This window comes from Ambystoma mexicanum, chromosome 11 (genome assembly GCF_040938575.1).
Source record: "Ambystoma mexicanum isolate Mex_15411 chromosome 11, UKY_AmexF1_1, whole genome shotgun sequence".
In the NCBI taxonomy this organism is placed as follows: domain Eukaryota; kingdom Metazoa; phylum Chordata; class Amphibia; order Caudata; family Ambystomatidae; genus Ambystoma; species Ambystoma mexicanum.
In genome coordinates, this window is record NC_090934.1 from 827,311,671 (window position 1) to 827,333,220 (window position 21,550).

General features: G+C 47.4%; 1 protein-coding gene across 1 annotated transcript in view; it reads left to right on the plus strand.

Annotated features, from left to right (window-relative positions):
- NCR3LG1 (natural killer cell cytotoxicity receptor 3 ligand 1) overlaps positions 1–21,550 on the plus strand; it is a 722,742-nt gene that overhangs the window by 488,065 nt on the left and 213,127 nt on the right. Inside the window, exon 7 of the mRNA XM_069623776.1 lies at positions 689–1,018. Within this exon, the coding sequence (XP_069479877.1) occupies positions 689–1,018 (330 nt within the window). The remainder of the gene's footprint in view (positions 1–688; positions 1,019–21,550) is intronic.

A 21,550-nucleotide genomic window follows, 5' to 3' on the forward strand; every position in this document is an offset into this window, starting at 1 on the left:
TATACCAATCAAATAACAAAATAATAAATGATCAGACTTCACATGAATTGGAGGTAAGGAGGTTTATTGGAGTAGAATATATGTTAACCTGTCATTGCCCCACCGGCTCCTTCAACTGCCGTCCCTCTTCATGTGGAACATGGAGCCCAGGGTAGTTCGATGTTCCATGTGCACAGTGGAATGCTAAACCTCCACATGTAGCATTCTGCTCCCTCCTGGCAACGTGCCTCCTATGTCATCGTAAAGCAGTATGTTTATCCTATTGGCATGAAGATGCATATGACACAAGTTGGGTGGAGAAGTGAAGTGACGGGGAGGTGAACTAATCCTAGTTCAGGCAGAATGCAACAGTTTCCTAGACCAATGTTTTCTATTTATGATGTTTAATGTTGATATTGCACCATACACACTTCTTACTCCTCTGCAGGAATGGAAATCACATGCATTACTGACCATTGAGTTGGGCAATATAGCAGGTTTTTGGTTGTTCAGTGCTATGCTCATTGGAATCTTTCTGTGACAGTGGCTGTACTGCCCTTTCCCTAGGCAGCCAGTAAGCAGTTACGAGGAATCAGTGTAAATGTGTAACTGAGCATCTCATAAGTGTGTCTCATTGATGTTGTGGATCCTATATGCTTTTATAATAGCACATTCCTTCCTACATATGATTCTTGTTTTTCTTTTCTAGCACCACCTGTGTTGGATGCTATACAAGCTCTTCCAGAAGTTCCATGCACTGAAGACATCCTGACATTGTCATGCAGGATCCATTCTTTTTTCCCAAAACCTATTGAAGTGTATTGGTTTAAAGACAGTGAACTAATGTCTGCAATGTCAAGCACTACTGATGTGACGAGTGGACCAGATGGGCTTTGTAGCTGCACAAGCACGATAAAGTTTACCCCTCGTAGAGAAGACCATGGAAAGAAGTTCATATGCAGAGTTGGACACAAAAGCCTCGAGAATCACAAGGGTGTGATGAATTATAAAGAGATAAAATGGGAGTTTCAACATCTGAGTAAGTCACAAAGTAAATCTTACTCGCTATTCCCTTTTATCAATTGTTGAAGGGATTGAAGGGCCTGTGGACATGTTGACTCTTTGCATGTTTAATCATTCTCCATGTTCTTGTAGGCTGAATGTGCCTTTCTTTCTTAGGGAGAATTAATCAGGCAATGCCTACTGGAGGTTATTTAACAGTTGTTCCTAGAGATATTGGCTCAATTAACACAGTTGCCTTTCCTAAGGTTTGTTTCAAACCCCGGACAAAACTCTGTCTAAATGCCCATGACAACATATGACAGCCACACGATGTAAGTGACACAGTATGCTTTCTGTTTTTTATGTAGTGATTGTATTGTAAAATTATTAAAATTCTTCTATGAACACAATCATATTTTATGAAACATATATATTGCAACCAGGTAGCGCTGTGAGGAAGGCACAAAGAGGCTGATACAGGGATAGATTTCATCAACAAAATAGGATTTTATTCTGACAACAACAACAATGACATCGTAAAATATTGTCTCAGTCATAAATCATACAGACTGTATTTTACAACAGTTCCTCCAAGGTGTCATTCAACCCATGCTTGAGTGTCCAATCAAAAACCAATTGGCTTTGTCTTCTGATGTTTTCTGGGTTTCCGAAAGTCTTTTCCAGGAGGCCCTGGTACTGGGTGAGTTTTCCCAGCAATGTCGCACTCTACAAGCTCTTGGGGATAGACATAGGGTGCTCCCCATTCACTTTGCTGCTCTAATATACTGCTCCCCAAAACACCTTCTTTCTGACCACCCTTATCGTAAGCTCCTTGACACTCAATGAGAATGCACCTTCTTGTACCTCCTCCCACCTTCCGTCTCCTCTTGATTCGCACACTGACTAAGCTAGTTGGCTGGAATCTCCATTCTCTCTCTCTTTCTCTCTCTCTCTCTCCCTCTCTCTCTCTCCCCTCTCTCTCTCTCTCTCTCTCTCTCTCTCTTACTCACTCTCTCTAAATGGGGTAACAGCTCTCCTACCACCCGCTCAAGTCTAGTAGCTGTTCTCCATTTCTAACACTTCTCTGGCACGAATGTTAAGGGCTTTAACCTCCTTGCCCCTCTTTGGTTGTCTGTCTTCTGGGGGTTTCTCTTCTTCAGACTCCCCACTCCCTCTCACCAGATGGTTGCCCTTTTCCTCCAACCTCCAGCTCTCTCCTTCTGCTCTCCTCTCAGGACTCCTATCCCTCAACACTCTCTGCCAAGCTACTTGTTCCAACTCCTACATAAACTTTCCACACTGCCTGACTTGACTTCACCTGCCCTTTGGGTGGTCCTTAAGGATATTGAGGGCAACTATTTACTCAGAGTTTACTTTTTGATGAGCATTTCTGAGACACTTTATACAAGAGAATTGTGTTTCAAAGCGCCACAAGGCTAACTGAGAAGGGAACAGGGGAAATAATAACAATGGCAAAACAGTAAACATACAGTTGTGGTCCTACTGGGCCTTGTGGCATTCGGACGTGCAAGTGCAATGAGGAGAAGTGCAGGGGATGGGGATTGAAGGAGAAGCAGAGGAGTGGACAGGTGCTGGAGGAAGGCCCGGGAGGGAAGTGCTAAAGGGATCCAAGGAGGAGGACCTTAGGGTAAGTGCTAGTATAGGCGACTCTCAAGGGTAGGATTTGGAGCCGCCAAGCAGGGTCCGGCAGGGCAGTGCAGTGGGGGTAGGGGTGCTGGTATTGACTGTGAAGAAGGGCCTGGGATCCTGTGTGATTCATGCAGAACCGGCACACCGGCAGTGGAGAGATTAGCAGGGAAGTGAAAGAGGAAGAGAAAAGCAGCGTTTTGAGCAGATTCCGTAACTTAAGGAGGTCCGGCTCAAGTCTGAGATGGGCAGGAAGTCTGTTCCAAAGGGAGGCCACAAGAGAGAGACATGCCCCCACTCTCTGCTTGGAGAAGCATTTGACAGTCAGAGAGTTGGAATTAGAAGAGGGTAGTGTTGTTCTGTGATTGGGTCATGTGTTGGTTAGCATGTGGGGGCATGGCTTGAGGTTATATCAAGGCCTGCAGACATCTTGGATTTCACCTGGACAGTGTTGGGTCTCCTTCCCTCTCCCACAAATAGCTGCTCCTATTGCCTGTGTTTGGCTGGGTTCCACAGCTCTCTCAGCATATGGATTTAGAGTCAGACAATCTAGTAAGTAGGGGAAGCTTCCTTTTACCTTAAGGATGTCTTTGATTTGGGGAATTTGACACTTTGTGATCCCTGATGTTAGTGTAGCAGGGAGAATATTTATTTGTCTTGTTTTGACATTCGAAGATCTGCTCAAATAAATGTGTCCTTGTTCTGGTGAAACATAGTAACTGTGGAACATCTGTAGTTTATGCGAGCATTGGTCACAATGTAAAATATTTCCCACTGTCTCAGTGCCAGGGGAGAAAATGTATTATGGGTATTCCTTTTGCCATGAGACGGTCCTTAAGATGAGTAGTGGTGGTGGGGGTATTAGTGATCCTGTGTCTACTCTCTTGGTGGTCTAGTGAAGCTATAGGAGTTGTAGGGCGGAGAGCATTCATATGACTGCCCCTGTCTTAGCAGGGGGACCCAGTGAGAATGGTCTGTGGACCCTCTGTATGCCTCCTCTGGATCCAGCATCCACAAGCTTGGGGTGATACCTGGCACCGTTGACCTCCCCACTGTGTGTCTACACGGTCAAGCAAAGGACTTTATCACATATCTCCTCCCTTTTTTAGTACACTCCTCTGGAGCCTCACAGGTACTGGCTTGAGTAATCAGCATGAAAAGCAGAGGGTGGGGATCCCATTCTTTGTGGGCATCTGGGGATAAACCTATTGACAAAAATCAGATGGGATGCCTCACAGCACAACTAGTTAATGTAAATGACTTTGAGCAGGAGGACCATATCCACACCGGAGGCTAAAAGCAAGGGTTTAGTGTCAGCTAATCATACACCAACATTATTGATTGTCAAATTCTTTATTAAATTGGTGCATGTTTTCTTTAAAATCAGACATACATACATATCACAGATTTAGAATATTTGATACTACAGAGTTTGACCTCTTATTCTATTTCAAATTCATTAAAGGATGGTGCATATATCAAAAAACAATCAAGTAATCTGATGGACATGGGATAAGCCCTTATTCAGTGCAAAAATTGCATGTGAAAAAACATAACTTGTGAAAAAGTTCACAATGAGTGTGTTAACCTATTGATTATATTATGGCACCAAGCTTATTTTCACTAAAACAAGATCATTCCACTAGAAAAATGCCATATAGGTAATTGCCTTCACGTGTTTCTTTGCCAACCAGTGAACCACTGAAAAGATGTATGGTTGTTAGACTGCAAATCATTGCATAATCCTGCCACTGGTGTCTTTGGCCTTGGTGGTCTAGGTGAGGGAGCATGATCTGTTACCAGTGTACATTTCTAGCTTGTGAGGTTGCACAAAGAGGGATTTATAGCCCACCAAATTGCCAGACACTCTGAATCTCCAATGTCATATTTTGTTCTATCGGCTATAACCTCGTACTGATGAGTGGATCCGCTGTTTAACCCCATTTCGGTTTTGTGAGAGCACTATCTCTATGCTGAATCAAGAGGCATCTGTTTGCAGTATTAAAACCTTGTTAAAGTCTGGGACTATGAGGGGGAGTAGTTGGCATAGTGAGCACTTTAATTCTCTAAACACTTTCTCCATACTATTGGCCCACCAGATCTTGGTATACTTCGATCCTTTAGGCTGGCAGGTGAGAGGCCCAGTGATGGTGGATAACTCAGGTATCAACCAATGATAGAAGCCAACAGGGGGAAGAAATGATCATAATTCTATTTCTGTGGCACTGGAATGTTCTGGATTCTGTTGACTGCAGCCATTTGGGACATCACTGTTCCTCCTACTTGGAAAATCAGATAACGACCGGAAGGTAACTTCAAGTGACACTTAACCGGATTGGTGGTTAACCCTGTGTCCAGGAGGTTTTTGGCTACGGCATTTAGATGAATTATATTCTTTTCCCAACTGTTGCTGTGGATGACATTATTGTCCAGGTATGCAGTTGCTAAATTTTCTTGAGGCTGGCATTGTTGTCCAGGTATGCAATAGCAAAGCTGTTTTGAGGCTGGCATTCTTGTCCAGGTATGCCGTAGCAAAGATTTCTTCTGGCTGCAGTATCATGTCCCCTCTGGCACTCCATACAACCCAAAAGGGAAGTACTGTAAATATGAATAGACATATCTGGGTCATAGAGGCTTATTTCTCCTGGTCTTCGAGTGCTAATGGGATCTGCGAATATCCCTTTGTCTGACCAGTAATAGAAATTAACTTGGCTGACCCCACGCTCTCTATTAATTCCTCAACGTGTGGAATCGGGTAAGCGTCAAAGCAGGAGATATTCCTTCACCTTGTTGAAATTAATATAGAACCTCCAGACCTGTTGGGTCTGGTCACCAGAATGATTGGAAAGGCTGGATGATTTATGGATGGAATGAAGATATCCAAGTCAATCATTTACTTGAATCTGCTTTCACAGCCTTCCATTGAGCTTCTGGTAATCAATAGCAAAGAAGGCTGAGAGCCTTCCCGGGGGCATCTCGATTGTATGTACAATTTCATGTGTTTGCCCTGGTGTCTCGACAAACAGATCAGTGAATTTCTGAAATAAGTCTTGTAGTTCTCTAATTTGCTGGTCTACTAGGTTGTTATGAACACATTATGTATGGATTGACAGTAGCTGATGTTCATCTGCCAGTAGATGGGCCAGGAGAATGGATTCCTAGATTCTGTCCATGCTTTTAGCCAATTAATGTGATTGACAAGGGTGGCCTACCATTGATCGTCCTGCTGATTGTGATAATTGTGATAGCTGAGGACCTAAATTACTTCATGGGGCCCTTGCTACCTGGCTATTAGTTGTTTGTGGAAGTTGGGAGAAGACCAGGTATATTGTCCCTAACATCGAATCTTATGATCTTGGTTTCTCTGTCCTAGAGCCTCTTTTGTTTTTCTTGGCTGACTTTCAGATGGTATTGGAGAAGCCATAGCCTTTCATGTGTGGCTTGAATACATTTTCAACCATCTTCCTCTGCTCCCAATGGTCCTTCCCGGACTTCTATTAAAATACCCAGCACATAACTAGGCTTTCTTCCATAGACAAGATTGAAAGGTGAGTATCCCGAAGAGACTTAGGGGGTCATTACGACCTTGGAGGTATCCATGCCGCAGTTTTCAGCATGGTTACCCCCTTACCGGGTACCGATCCGGGTTCCTTGAATAAGGAATTACCGGGCCATTCCAACCTTGGAGGACCCGGTAATTCCTCATTCAAGGAACCCAGACCCGGTACATCACCATTTCCATTCGAGCCCCCATAGGGCTCAATGGGAATGGGAGGGAGCTAACAAGGGCCCGTTAATAACGGGCCTGTTGCTATCTCCCTGGTCTGGTAGCGGGACCCGCTAAGGGCACCTGGTTTTACCAGGCACCCTTTGCGGGTCCCACGAGCAGACTCGTAATGTGGCGGTAAGGGGTTGACGGCTCCGGCACGATTACCGGCGCCATTAACCCCTTAACGCCAAGGTCGTAATGACCCCCTTAGTGATTAAAACTGTGCCAAAATATTTGTCCAAAACCTGAATCACCTGAATTTCCCCAGCATTGGGGTCAGGCGGTTTGCCGAAACATTTAAAAGATTTGGGAAAACAAGTTTGGGTAGGCAGATTCACTGGCTATATAGAAGGGAAGCACTTTAGCTGTAGTTGTGAGTTTTTTTCAGGCGGGGAGAAAGGTGGTGGTATCTGTGGCTGTTTGAGATCTGAAGCATTTTACTTTTTTTTCTTGGTAGAGCTTTTGGGGTTTTTAAAGAAAACATCACTGCATGTTCTACATTGTATATATTTACAAGGAGCGATAGAAAGAATTACAATTTAAAAGGAAAGGAAACTTTTGTTGTCTGTGTCTGAATGAGAGCTGGATCATTTTACTTTCATTTTTAGGTAGTGCTTTTTGGACTTTCAAATACAACATCATTGGATGTTCATTTGCTACATTTACATGGCGAGACAAAGGGCCTCATTACCGGCATGGACCAAGGTGCTAGTAAAATACCGGCACCGCCTTGGAGGAAAGGGGAATTACCGCCCTATTCCAAGGTTGGCGGGGCGTTAATTCCCCCTTCCCCCATTGCCTTTACTCATTCCCATTTTTGCCCCATAGGGCTCTACGGGAATGGGGAAGGCGCTAATTACGGTGCCGCAAATTGCGGTACCGTAATTAGCACCCTGGTCCCTCTGCGGGTTGGTTTTTAACGCCTGCTAAAAGCAGGCGTTAAAGTACCAACCTGCAAAGGGACCTCGTAGTAAGGCGGTAAGGGTTTACCGGTACCGGTGCCCTTACCGGTACCGGTAAACCCTTACCGTACTATGTGTAATGAGGCCCAAAGTAGGATAGCCTTTTGGAGAAAGATTTCACTTTCTCTGCCAGGCTCCTCAATCATATACTTTGTATATTTGCGCTGGGGCAGCTTGATTGAGCACACACACGCACAAGCAGTTGAATTACATTTATTTGCAACAACTTTGGAGGAACTTTAAAAAAATGTGGGGGGCTGGAAACATTGTTGGAGATGGTGATCACAGGTAGTGGGCATTATTGACAGGTTGATTGGCTGCATAACGTAACACACCACCTGCTTGATGTATGGGGCACGGTTTATAGTCATAAAATCGAATTACATTATGTCGAAAGTCATAATGTCAGAAAAAAAGTCGAAAAAAAATATCAATTTTTTTTAAAAAATTGATTTTTGTTCGAAATGGGGTGGTTCCCCCCCAAGCCCCCTTTTTTACATTTTTTTGTGTTTTACCCTTTTTTTTACTCCCGGAACCCAAAATAAACATACAATTAAAAAAATAAAACATTCGATTATGTTTTCTTTTTACTTTTTTTCCGACATTATGTCTTTTGACATAATGTTTTCGACTTTTATTCTGCACACCATGGGGTGCACTCACAAACAGTTGAATTGGTGTTGTGCGGGAACAGAAGAAATGCAGGGGTGTTTGAAAATTGTTGGAGTTGGTGACCACAGGCTGTGTGATGCAACACACTACCTGCTTGAGCAGTAGGACAGATGAGGACATTTTGCTGGGTCAACTTGGTTAAACAGGTGCATGAACACACAAGCAGTTGAACTGCTATGGGGGAATGGAAAAACATGTTTGGGTGCAGGAAAAATAGTTGGCGGTGGAAATCACAGGCCGTTGGCGTTAGTGGCAGATTTATTGGCTGTGTGACTCCATACATCACCTGCTTGAGCATTAGGACGCTGGAGGAATTTGAGCTGCATTGAACGGGCACTCTCACGCACAACAACGTATTTTATTTTGTGGAACAGTAAAAGTGCTGGTTAAATTGAAGCAGTAGGTGGTGTCCATTAATGTCGGGTTTATTGGCTATGCAACCCAACACACCACCCGCTTCAGAGCAGAACTTGATTTAACATTTGTGAACATTTCAACTACTTTCAGCGGTTGAATTAAGGTCAGGTGCAAGAGCATACAGCTCTAGTTCCTTTTGAAAAAGCCTCTACCAGAGATTCCACTGTCTGTAGTGTTTAAGGCAAAAAGCAATACCAATTAAGAATTTCTCAGAGGCAGTAGCCAAATATGTTGAGGGAGAGGAAGGCGCTGTGGAAATGTTGTACGTCTCACTGCAGCAACAGACACGTATCTTGGGTAGTAGAATAGTACAAAGTAAGTCAGTCAGTAACCACAAGTTGCACATCAGCCACTGATTCAAGTACAGCAAGCGTTCAAACTCCAGTCTTGGTGGTGACTACTAGTGCTTCTAATGACATCTTTGGATTGGCTGTTTCTGCTACTTAGCTGCAGCCAGCCCAAACTTCCATAAGGTCAGAGTCTGGCACAAGTGGGGATGTATCCAATTTTCCTTTGTTGCAACACATATGTGCAAGTCCTGCAGGGTTAGGTTGAGGTGCCAGCTGAAAAGCCTACCACTGAATATGGCAGAAGCTGGAGGTTTTCTTGAGGGGGGTGAATGTACAGTTCTCAGCATAAGGTTAGGTACTGCAGTGCCATACCCATGTTAGAGGAGACAAATGTTTCTGCTTAACATAAAGTTACACATACGGCGGGTCTACAGTGCATATGTATGGTGTGGTATTTTCTGTGCATGGTCAAGAGCAACACCTTGCTACCTGCATTCTGCAGAAATGTGGTTTCCTCTGTGAAGCCAGGAAGCAATCTGGATATGTCATCATTGCTGCACATACAAATGAAGTGACATCCTGCACAAGAGTGGAACCCACATATTACACAGCATACCTCCCGGACCAACAAAACACTCAGCATCAAGCTGGCTCTGCCCCACATGGTGAACCTGGACTGGGAGGTGTGTGAGACCTCCCATCAGCAGCACCCAAAAACAGAGAAGCAGTAGGGGAATAATGTTTAGTACCAGCTCAGCCACAGCAGATCATTTAAGCGTAGTCAGAAATATTATTGCAACCATCCACGAGTAGAGCTACTGAATGCTAATTTGGTGATAATGTGGGTAGTAGGTCTTCTGCAATACGAATTTGTTGAAAACAATAGTTTTAGAGAGTTGATAGGAAGTGCTGAAGCCCACTGGCAAATTCCCTGCTGGACTTTCATGAAAGGTTGTACCTGCGTTGTTGTCATGATTCCTGCCCCTCATGTCCCCAGCCCTCCAAGATGTCAGGCTGGAGCCAGGCCACGATCACCTACATGGCCCTCAAGGGCCTCTCCATCCCTCCAAAGACCCACTTGGAGTCAGACTTGGCGCTTGTGGTACCAGACTCACTCACTCCCATAGGATAACATTGGGGATTGGACTTGTGGTGCATTGATGGGGACAAGATGGATACCCCCAACTATTTCGGTTCCCAGAACTACATGTGCGGTCTAGTCTTTTGGGTGAGGTTCAGCTCAGAGGCACCTTGGATACCCAGAGACTATTTAAGCCACACCCAGGCTGAGAAACATGCTTTGCGTTTTCTGCACCTGCAGCGTGACACTCACCGTGTTCGGATCGGTCTCCAGTAGGCCTGCATCTTTCTTCTGCGCTTAGCTCAAGAACAAGAACACCGTTAGGAACAGCCTTACCTTGCGGCGCTTCTGCCCATCAGTCATCGCTCCTTCTGTTCTGCGGGCATCTTCGGCGGTGTCATTCCCATCCCGGCACGCCGCTTCCTAAGGAAAACGGAAAAGAACAGAAAAAAGGAATTAGTAAGCATTCTGCAAATCTTCACTTATTTTTAAATACTGTACGAGCTTCAAACACTTACCTGAATCCCAGCCGCTCTGGGGGAACTCTGTCTCTGGAACTTCTCATTATCTGCAAGAGGGAAAAGACACTCCAGGTTAGCGTGGAAACATCTAGGGGCGCCGCATACTGTGCTTACCCACCACATTTGTTCTTCATAACCGGCATCCACGCTGAAAACGTCGCGGCACCTAAAAGACACAGAAAAATAACTCAGTTCAATGCAAATACAAAAGTGGTGCATCGTGCCTCACGCTCTCACTCACCTTCAGCGCTACTCATCTCAGCAGCACGCCGCCATCCCCGGACGCCGGCCATCATCTAAGGAAGGAAAGGAACAAAGTTAGAGAACTGTTCAAAAGACTCATTATACTTACCTGTCGGACTCTTGCCAGTGAAGTAAATAGCCAGTAATGAGCCCGCATCAATCAGCGCGCCCCTGCGCTTAAGGCAGGACGGAGAGCACACTATCCAAGAAAACAAGGCCCAGTCTCCAGTCGAATAGCCTCCAGGGAAGGGTTTGAGGTCGTAAGAGGTCAGAACAGGCTGAGTGATGTACCCGTGGATACCAGGTGAGCTTTACAGTTGTATGATGTCGTAAATCCTGCAGTGGGCAAGGCCTTCTACAAGTCAGATGGTGGGAAAACATTGTTCACTATGGCTATGTGGACAAGGGGACAACACACTACATATATGGCTATAACAACACAGTGGGTCAGCTCCCACGCTAGTGTCGATCAAGGGAAGTCATTAGTTCAGCTGAATGCTGTCTATCAATAAGCCACTTGGTGTTTGGAAGGCTTTCATGGTCAGACCACTCAGGAGCAGACATCCAAGATCATGTGGAGCAGGTAGTTACAAAAACACTAACTCCCCTGCAGCTAGCATTAGGCCTTATGGCAGCTCTAAGGCTGGGGAACACAATGCATGTGCCAATTCGTTGCCCATGTTCAACACCTTTTGATGATACGTTATGTCAGTGATTGCTCCTCTGTCCATCAGTTGCTTGATGTAGCACACAAAGTATTCTCTCATTACAGCCCATCATAAAGCACCAGAAATGCCTCGAGTGTGTTGCAGGTGCAGCACAAAGTCCCATACTACCAGCTAAAAATGCCTGTGCCGACCCATTGGAATTCATATTTGTATAAACTTGCGTGGCTGTCTAAGCAAAGCAATGCTGTAAGTGACTAAGCTACAGTCACAGTCAAGCATTGGTATGAGACTTCCTCACTCCATCTCAGTGTCAGCTCATGCTCTTTACAGCCCTTTGAGGAGGTCACGCAGCATGTGAGACAAAGCTCTGTGTCACTCAGTGAGGTACTTACATTGATCTATTTGCTCAAAATAACCTGTTCAAAAGAGTAATGGCACAGGATAACACAGTGGGTCAGATATTGTGCATTTGGTGAGAGGACAGGCTGGCAATCTTTCAGAATGACCCATGTTTGTTTAGTGATGACATCTTCACTGAAACTGTGTCAAGTGCAGTGGCACCCCATGTAGAATGTGCAAATCTCACACATACGCACCCGTGGTACTCACTTACAGATTCTGGCATTCCTCATTGTGTTTGGTCTTTGGAGAACAACTGGTGAAGGGGATGGGGAAGCCTGCCACCACCGCTCCTACTAAATTCATGACAAGGTAGAAGCCCAGGAAACACTGCAATCACCCATTCTATTTTGGACGAATTCCCAATGGACCTATGATTGACAAATCTGTCGAGAGGTAACCCCCCAGCCAGCCATAACGAACAAAGGACGGTATGGCTGGCTGGATGTGTGGATGAAGAGCCACAAGCCATGATTAAGGACACCTGTATGGACAGCTTGGACTAAAACTCCAAAAAGCCATGTTGCTGACATCGTTGGAGACACCACGACATAGCAGCAGTAGACATGAAGCACACATGCCATCCGCACTTTGGGACATAACCACTCACGCAAATACATGAAGAACACAAGCATAGAGTTCTATTGTTAGAGGACAAATACATATACATACTGTCATTGCTTTAATATTTTTGCCACTAGCCAAACGCAGCAACGCAGAAACCGCAAGAGACAGGAGATCCTGAGCAGGGCTTGCAGATGCTTACACGCAAATAGCCCTATGGAACTGCAGGAGCACCCATGGGACCTGAGAGAACCAAGTGTGACTTAACCTGTGGAAATGTAGTGTAGCATGGACACTGTAGAAACCGCATTGTAAGGTTTAGGAAAATTACAGCAGGTCTCAGGCCTCTGAGCAAGAGACAAGCAGAGCTGATTTAGGCTGGATAGAGAGCATGACGTGTGAAACAGGACCCGCAGCCAAGGTCAAGAGATACGGATGACATTCCAATCCCCAAACGACAAAGGGACCAGCTGCAGAAAATACTAAAAATTCAGAGCTGCACAGCTGAAATTTGTGGTCTCTGAACATGTGACGCGACTAAAGCAGACAATGGACAGCGATCAGCAGTGGGAAAGGAGACCTGGTCCCAGGCCGCCAGACACAGACTGCGACAAGTATGCAATAGTATGCAACAAGTGTTGCGCCGGTCAGGAGAGCACTCTCATAAACTAAGGTGGTACCCACAAGTTACAATACAGACACATAATCATTCTTATTACCTTGAAGAGGTGCACAGTGAACTGAGAACCTTTGCGGATCCCATGCCTGGGGACGTCAGCTCTAGCCAATCACAGTTTAGTACCCATGGGGTGTATAGCAATGGGCAAGAACCAATCGTAAGTCCACCACACTGCATCAATGTGTCATGACCCTCGCCCAAAACCCCCTCTGGCAAACCCATTGGCCAGGTTGAGTCAGGACTCGGGCCTCTAGAGCCTGGCATGCTCTTCGAAAGCCCTCATGGGGCCAGTCCTGGCGCCTATGGCACCAGGCTCATACACCATGAAAAACAATGTGCTTGGGGACTACTTTATTGTATTGCCAGCCAACATGGAGGCATCCACATAGCTTGGTTCCTAAGAACCAAGCTATGCGGTCTAGTGTTTTGGGTGTGGTAGCCTATGGACTACTTTTCCTGGACTATTTTGTTGGGGCTATTTAAACCACACCCGAGCAAGACAACACGCTTCGCATTACTTTGCAGCTTGCAACGTGACGCTCACCGTGGCCAGCTATTCCCTCGAACCTCGGAGAAGCAGAACCTGCAAGGAGACAAAAGGAACATCATTAGCAGCAGCATCTTACCTGCAGTCTTCATCTTTAAACACTCGCAGCTACTGAGAACAGCTTCCTCGAATCTGCACGCCTCCCGGACAGAACGACCTGAAAGAGGAAGATAGAGGCAACATTAAAGAAAGCAGTAGAAACATTTACAAATTACGAACTGCTCAAAATGCTTACCTGGCTGGTCGCCTCTCGGCAGGCACCACTCCGGACATTCCACTCGGGCTGAAGAACACAGCGACCTACAAGGAAGGAAAACACAGGTTAGCAAAGGCAGGACTTCACAGCGCTGCGCATAGCGCTTACTTACCGCATCATAGCGCTCTTAATGCGCCATCATTTACCAGCGGGGCTCAACCAAGCCAGTTCACCGCGCTGCAGCTCTGCATACCTAAGGGAGAAAAAAGAGACATTTTAAACAAAGAAAGGCTTGCAGGATAGCAACAAAACTAAAGAACAGCAATAAGACCTACCTGAACAATATCAAACGGGCCGGCGTCAGTGAAGTAACTGGACCGCATTCGCCCATGAAAGACAACGCGCCCCTGCAAAGGAGGCAGGACGGAGAGCATGCCTAATTCTACCACAAGGTGAGGAGAGGGCGCCAGAGGGACTGAAATCATACGGGGGTGGAGGGAGGATACTTACCCAGTCGGTCAGTCTTGAACCCAGTCCTCCTGTATTTTCAGGCAGAACCTTCCCCGCAGACCACATCAGGGCGAAGCTGAGAAGCATACCAGCGAGTCCCTGTGGATACCAGGTGAGCGTAACACAATGTTATAGTTAGTGACTTGGGGATGGTTCAGGCCAGCCACCTGACATGCGAGGGCCAGAAAATACCATCTATAATGTCCTCTTTAGGTAATAGAATACCCAGTACCCAATCACTTGGCCAATAGGGTTTCTGGAGAGGAGCCCAAGTTGTGACGAAATGCTGACACCATTGGCTAGTAAAACTGGCTTGCGAGCTGAGGAAGAGCGAGATGTGAATGTATATTTCCTGTTCCTGTGCTGATTCCTGTTGATTTTGTCTGTAATAAACCGCAGTTTGAACTTGCCGTTGACTGAGTCCTCCGTATATCCTGAGGGACGGAGTTTGGCCCTCCAGTGTCCCTCTGGCAGACCTGGGGGTCCATCCCCAACAAGTTGGTAGCAGAGGTGATGGTTGGCTGCACCAGCCCGGCACCAGGTCATCTCCTCCGCCACCGAACCTGGGAGGCTGCAGGACCCTTGCATATTTTGCGAAGACAGGAAAACGCATGCCTGTGTAAAGGCCTTCAGGAGCCCTTTGGAAATCATCCTGCCCGAAGTCAGCAAAGAGTCCAGGCAGACCAGGACGGGGAAGTGAGCACCTTCTGGGGGAGTCGGCAGCCGAGCAGCACCAGCAGGCCACAGAGTGTAAGTATTCACCCAGTCTAATGGCAACTGTGGTTGTGAGGGAGGGTATTGAGTATTGTGGAGCATTGTTTAGTATTGTCGAGTATTGTCAAAGTATTGTCTAGCATTGTCAAAGTTAGTAGGGACAGGTGCAGAGGTAGAAGTCCTTCTTCTATGTTTAGGGCACATTCGGTCTAAGAGGTAAACGCTTCTGGTGAATAACCTAGACTATTGATTCGAGGGCACGGATGACAGAAGATATGTAAATAATGGTATTACTGTGGGTTGGGCATTTTAGCTCAGTTCATAGATGACCATATCCCTGTAAAGGGTTAGCAAGGAGCTGGCCTAGATTGCGGAAAATGAGTAGACTGCTTAAGTCTTGGAGTGAGACATTTTGCACGCTAGGAGACACAGCAGGTGCAGTTCGTTCACAAGAGAATATTGGTGTACCCCGCCTGGAGACAGGAAGACATGTGGGGTTTTTGTGTAGTTTGGGAGTAACAGGCTATTACAGTGAGCACGCAGTATGTCGCGAGGTGTCAGTGGGTGCTGAGCCAGCAGGAGGTGAAGGAGCCAGGGGCTCATCCCTCTGCACCTCCCCATGTCCCCCCGGGTGCAGTATCCGATGACACAAATGATGAGCAAGGGATGTACCCAATGCGAGAATTAAGGGCAGCAGAGGAGTACTCAAATCTGATATATAAGCCACCACCATATAATAAGGAGGAGAGCCGAGAGGAGCAGGGCAGCTAGCTACTGACCAAGAGGCAAGCAGCTAGGTGCAGAAGGACGCAAGGGGGGTACTCGGGGGCATAGCTACGAAAGAATGGATAAGAAGACAGATACTCCTGAAGCTGCAAGGGAAAACAGATGGAGAGGCAGGAGGGGTGACTAAGGCAATGGGGGGGCTGAAGAGAAGCAGCGAAGCATCAGAGTGGGCAGAGATAATGGTTGAGGAGGACGGGGAAGAGAAGGAACGAGAGGGGAAACTCGAGAGGGAGGAGAAGGAGAGGAGAAAAGAGGAGCAGTTGGAGAGTGGGGATAGGGAGTGAAGGAAGGAGGAGGAGAAGGAGCGCATGGAAAGGGAATGAGAGGAGAGGGTGGAAAGAGACTTCAAGGAAAGGAGGAGAGAATAGCAGGAGCAGCAGGATAGAAAGACAAGGGAAGTGGAAGAGATTGAAAGGCGAAGAGGAGTAGCAAAGCGGGAAAAACGTAAGTTAGCTGAGTGGGAACAGAGGAAGTTACAGTTGGATAGGCTGGCAAAAGAACGAGTGCACAGGGAGGAGGACAAGTGAGCAATAAGGGCAGTAAAAGGAGGTCTAGACAGGGGAGGCGACAGACTTGAGGAGGACAGATGCACAGAACCAAACAGCACAAGCTCTCGAGGCAGGAGCATAGTAGACAGTGAAGAAGCAGGCCTAGGGTAATGGGGAGGAGGAAGCAGGTATGGCTTGAGGGACATAGACCAAAGCACAAGATCCAACACAGACTTGTCGTTGAAATATCTGAGTGGGTGGGTGACTGGTAACAAAGTTGACACATTTAAAGAGATGTACAATTTGATTGCGTGTGACCATGTGTTGAAAAATCGTGAGGTTGACCTACACCAGCATCTAGTGGACAAGACTATCACAGACCCTACGGAGCTTGCAAAGGCTGCTGACAGGTTTGTGAGTACTCGAGTCCAGAAAAAGGCTCAGGCGAGAACTCCCAAACCAGAAGTGAAATCGGCGTACAAAAAAGTAAACAAGGCTGGGAAGGACAAAGGTCGAACCCAATACAAACCCCCAAACTCTAGTTCAGCCGTGCTCACCTAAAAGAAGAGCGCAGGGCACCCCTAACACTAGGACACCTGCGTTCTCACCACCCAAAGGTTGTTTTGTGTGTAAGGAGCTGGGCCATAGGAAAGGGGATCCTGCTTGCAAGGTCTTACCTGAGCAAGCCATAGTGAATGTTGGACTCATGGAGGAGGACATCATTAGTGTGGGCCTCTCAGAGGAGGATTCCCCACTAGGCCAGGGAGTGGCTGAATGTGGATTGGTTACACCGAGTGGGAACTGTACCGAATCTCCAGAAGAGACCCCAGTTTCCAATAATACTGAACTCTATCAAGAGCATGTGTACTTACATGGACACAAAACTCCTGCAGTCTGAGACACTGTGGCTAACGTCACCTCTGTCAGCCTACAGTGGGTACAGCCAGGCCAGTATATTGATGGGCCTGAGTTGTGCGTAAGTGGATTTGATGGTAAGAGTAAGTGCCCCTTGACAATAGTAGAGTTCAGCTGGCGAGGTGTAGCGACCCAGCTCTGTGTAGCGGAGACAGGCTCAATCCCTGTCCATGTCTGTTGGGTAATGATCTTCCTGATTTCGAAATATTCATAGCGGCTACACAATCGAGGGACAAAGAGAACACCAAATTGAACGCTTTGAAAGCCTTAGGGCTTGGAGTCCTTCCATAGGACTTGTTGGAAGGACCGGTGTGGCCGGTAGCCCCTAGTCCAGTTCCACAGACTACTGAGTCGCCTACTCCTGTGGGAGAGGGGCTAGTAGCCACGGAGGACTCTACTTTGGTAGCAGGGGACTCCGTGACTTCAGAGTTGACTGGCGCACCACAGGAACCTGAGGTGGAGGACCAGTGGGTGCAGATCTGAAGGGTCTGCCCAAGCTGGCTGAGTTCGCATCAGTTGGGGGCCCAGATCAGACTGACTTCTACACAGCCCAGAAAGAGTGTCCCAATCTGGCGGGTCTGCAGAAGCAGGTAGAGGAGCAGGCTAAGGGCGAGGTCCCTGGACTGTTCAAAGTGCACTGGGAGGATGGACTCCTGTACGGTGAGCCAAAGGATTGTGAGGGCCAGGACACCAGAAGGTTGGTGGTTCCCCAGTGCCACAGAAAGTTCCTTTTGGTTTTGACTCAGCAAATTCCTTTAGCAGGTCACTTGGGAGTGAGTAAGATATCGGACCATTTATCTGCGCACTTTTACTGGCCGCAGTTTGCATTTAATTTATCCGGTCCTGTCCGACTTGTGAAGCTTCTGGCAAGTCAGGTGGATCCTCAAACCAGGTCAGGGAACTGATATATCTTGGTGGTGATGGACCATGCCACGAGATAAGCTGAAGCTGTCCCTCTGAGGAGCATGAAACCCCCAGTGGTTGCGAAGGCTCTGATTGGGATATTCTCCCATGTTGGATTCCGCCAGAAAGTCGTTTCTGACAGGGGATCAAACTTCATATCAGCATATATGACGACTGTGAAGGAAGAGTGTGGAGTCACCTACCGGTTCTCGTCCTCCTTTCATGCCCAAACCAATGGGCTTGTTGAGCAGTTCAACAAGACCCTGAAAGGCATGATAGTTGGCTTGGGATATTCTCCTGCCATGCCGTCTGTTCGCCTACAGGGAGGTGCCACAGAACAGAGTAGGGTTTAGCCCCTTTGAGCTTCTGTTTGGCCACCCTGTACGAGGACCCCCCCGTCTAGTGAAGTAGGGATGGGAAAGCAAGCCCTCATCCTCGTCATGAGACATGGTGGACTATGTACTCGGCCTTTCAAACTAGAATGGCAAAGTATGTGGAACAGTCAACAACAAATCAAAGGCATGTCAGGAGCTGATGAAGCACTTGCACGACCAACAGGCCACAGTGGCAGTCTATTCTCCCGGCCAGTGGGTGTGGATTATGGAGCTTGTCAAACCCAGTACCCTTCAGGACAAGTAGACTGGGCCTTACTGTGTGCTGGAAAAAGTCAGTGAGGTGAATTATCTCATTGATGTGAATGGACCTAAACAGATGTGCAGTGTCTTTCACGTCAACCGGCTAAAACACCATTATAGCCGGGATGACTTGTTCATGGCCTTAGTGACTGATGGAGAGACTTAGGAGGAGACCAATCCCTTCCCAGACCTCCTGCACACAGAAGCCACAGATGGGTCAGTTGAAGGTGTCAAGCTTGCAATGGACCTGTCAGAACAGCAACTGACAGACCTTCGCCATTTACTGGGCGAGTTTGACCGTCTGTTTTCGCTGATTCCCGGTCACACAGATTGATGCATCCATGATGTGGGCACTGGAGACAGTAAGCTGGTGTAGAGTAAAATTCACTGGATGTCCAATAAGGTCAAGGACACCATCGAGGAGGAAGTTTCCAAGATGGTGTCCCTAGGAGTGATAGAGCCATCCCACAGCCCCTGGGCTAGCCCAGTGGTACTGGTGCCTAAAAAGACCAGTAGTGGGAAGACTGAAGTTTGCTTTTGTGTGGACTAATGGGGGCTCCATTCTGTCACGAAGACAGATGCTCACCCCATTCCATGGGCAGATGAGCTCATTGACAAGCTCAGCGCTGCCAAGTACATCAGTACTTTTGACCTCACAGTGGGGTATTGGCACTTTGGCTTGACAGATGGAGCGAAAGAGAGGTTGGCATTCTCAACCCTGGAAAGACATTATCAGTTCACTGTGATGCCCTTCGGATTGAATAATTCCCCTGCTACATTTCTGAGGATGGGTCACCAGGTTTTGTACGGACTGGAAAACTTCAGCATTGCCTATCTAGACGACATTTCTGTGTCCAGCCACACCTGGGAGGATCATGTATCCCGCCTGAAACAACTGCTTCAGGCGCTGCAGAATGCAGGCCTGACTATCAAGGCTATGACGTGCCAGATAGCACAGGGTACCGTGACTTATCTAGGCCACCTGGTCCGTGAAGGTAAGAAACAACCTCTTGAAGCAAAGGTACATGCTGTGAAGGAGTGGGACCTCCCTACCACACAGGCACAGGTGAGAGCCTTTCTAGGTTTCACCGGGTACTACCAGTCGCTCATTAGAGGGTATGTGACCATTGCTATGCCCCTGAATGATGTAACATCCAAAAAGATGCCAAAGAAGTTAACTTGGACGCCTGCCTGTCAAACCTCCTTTCGGGATTAACGGAAGGATTGTGCAGGGCCCCAATTCTGAAAGTGCCAGACTATGGTCAGGATTCCATTATCCAGACAGATACCTGTGTTTTTGGGATTGGAGCAGTGTTAGCGCATTTGAACTCTGAAGGGGTAGAGCAACATGTCGCCTAAATTAGCAAACAGTTGACAAATAGGGAAATTAACTGGGCTGTCATAGAAAAAGAGGTTTCTGCAGTCATGTGGGGCATAAAGAAGCTGAAACCCTACATCTTTGGGTCTCACTTTACTTTGGATCCAGACAGACCACAGGCCTCTGCGATGGTTAATGGCCATGCAAGGGGAGAACCCTAAGCTTTTGCGGTGGGCCATATCGCTGCAGGGATTAGCTATGGACATCCAGCACAAGCCAGGCTCCCAGCTTGGAAATGCAGATGGGCTCAGCTGGTACTTTTGCCTTTATAACGAACCAGACCCTCAGTAGGGTGCTGGTTCACATGTTGAGGCTAGGGGGCATGTGAGGAATTTGGCCATCCGCACAGGGAGAGTGCGCTCCCCTGAGTTTTTTAGATTTTTTGCTAAATGAAAATGAATGATGTGAAACCAACCTCTGAGAAATTAGTGTGGCCATTTCGCACCCATTTCACCTGCTTCCCGCACCAAACACATAGGGCCTCATTACGAGAGGGGCGGTAAGGGGTTAAAGGCACCGGTAAAGGTGCCGGCACCGTTAACCCCTTACCGCCCCATTACGAGGTCCCCTCGCGGGACCCACTCTGGATGTCTGGTTTTACCAGACGTCCTTAGCAGGTCCCGCGATGGGGCCAGCATGCTAACAACGGGCCCGTCATTAACAGGCCCATTGTTAGCATGCTCCCCATTCCCATTGAGCTCTATGGGGGCTCAAATGGGAATGGGGATGGTCCAGGTCCGGGTTCCCTGAATGGGGAAATACCGAGCCCTCCAAGGTCGGAATGGCCTGGTATTTCCCCATTCAGGGAACCCGGACCCGAGTTTGGAGGCAGCCATGCCCTTATTAAGGGCAAGAGGTTTCTGCAGTCATGTGGGGCATGGCTGCCTCCAAACTCGTAATGAGAGCCATAGTCACCTGTACTCTGGGAAGACACAGCCTATAGGCGCCATCTTCCCCTGTCATATTCACATGAAATGTGGCAGCCCTGGGTACATCAAAGCATTCCAAGAAGGAGGAAGGCACACCTTCCTCCAGCCATGAGCAGCTTAATTAAAATATCAAAGGCTCCATGGATCTGCATTCCTTTGTTCACCAGCTGGTGGCAGTGCATACTAATGAGAGATAAGTGAGGCATGCGTGCTGAGTGGGCTTGGTTGCCGGAGAGACAACAGGAAGGCGGGACTAACACCCCTTTGGTGTGCAATGTGTCAACTTGAAGCTAGTTCCCACCCCTCTGCATGTGAAATGCACTGGGTGCACTATTTACCATAGGCATGCCCCTGCAGAACTGACCCCTTTTAGAGGGGGGAAGTATGTGTTTTGGGGAGACAGGAAGTCTGCTCCCAGAGCATACTTCAAGGGAAAACCTGCACTTTAATCCAGAGTCACAGAGGGCTCAGTTTACCAGAGAGACACTACTGACAGGAAGATGGGTGGGACATAAGTATATGTAGTCACCCACTTGTCTGTCCTGTTGCAGAGCACTCTGGTCCTGACTTCATGCATAACAGAAGATTGTTGGTGGGGACCGAGGATTGGTTCATTAAGGTGGGCTTAGCCTCCACCAATCACTGGGGCCCATTTG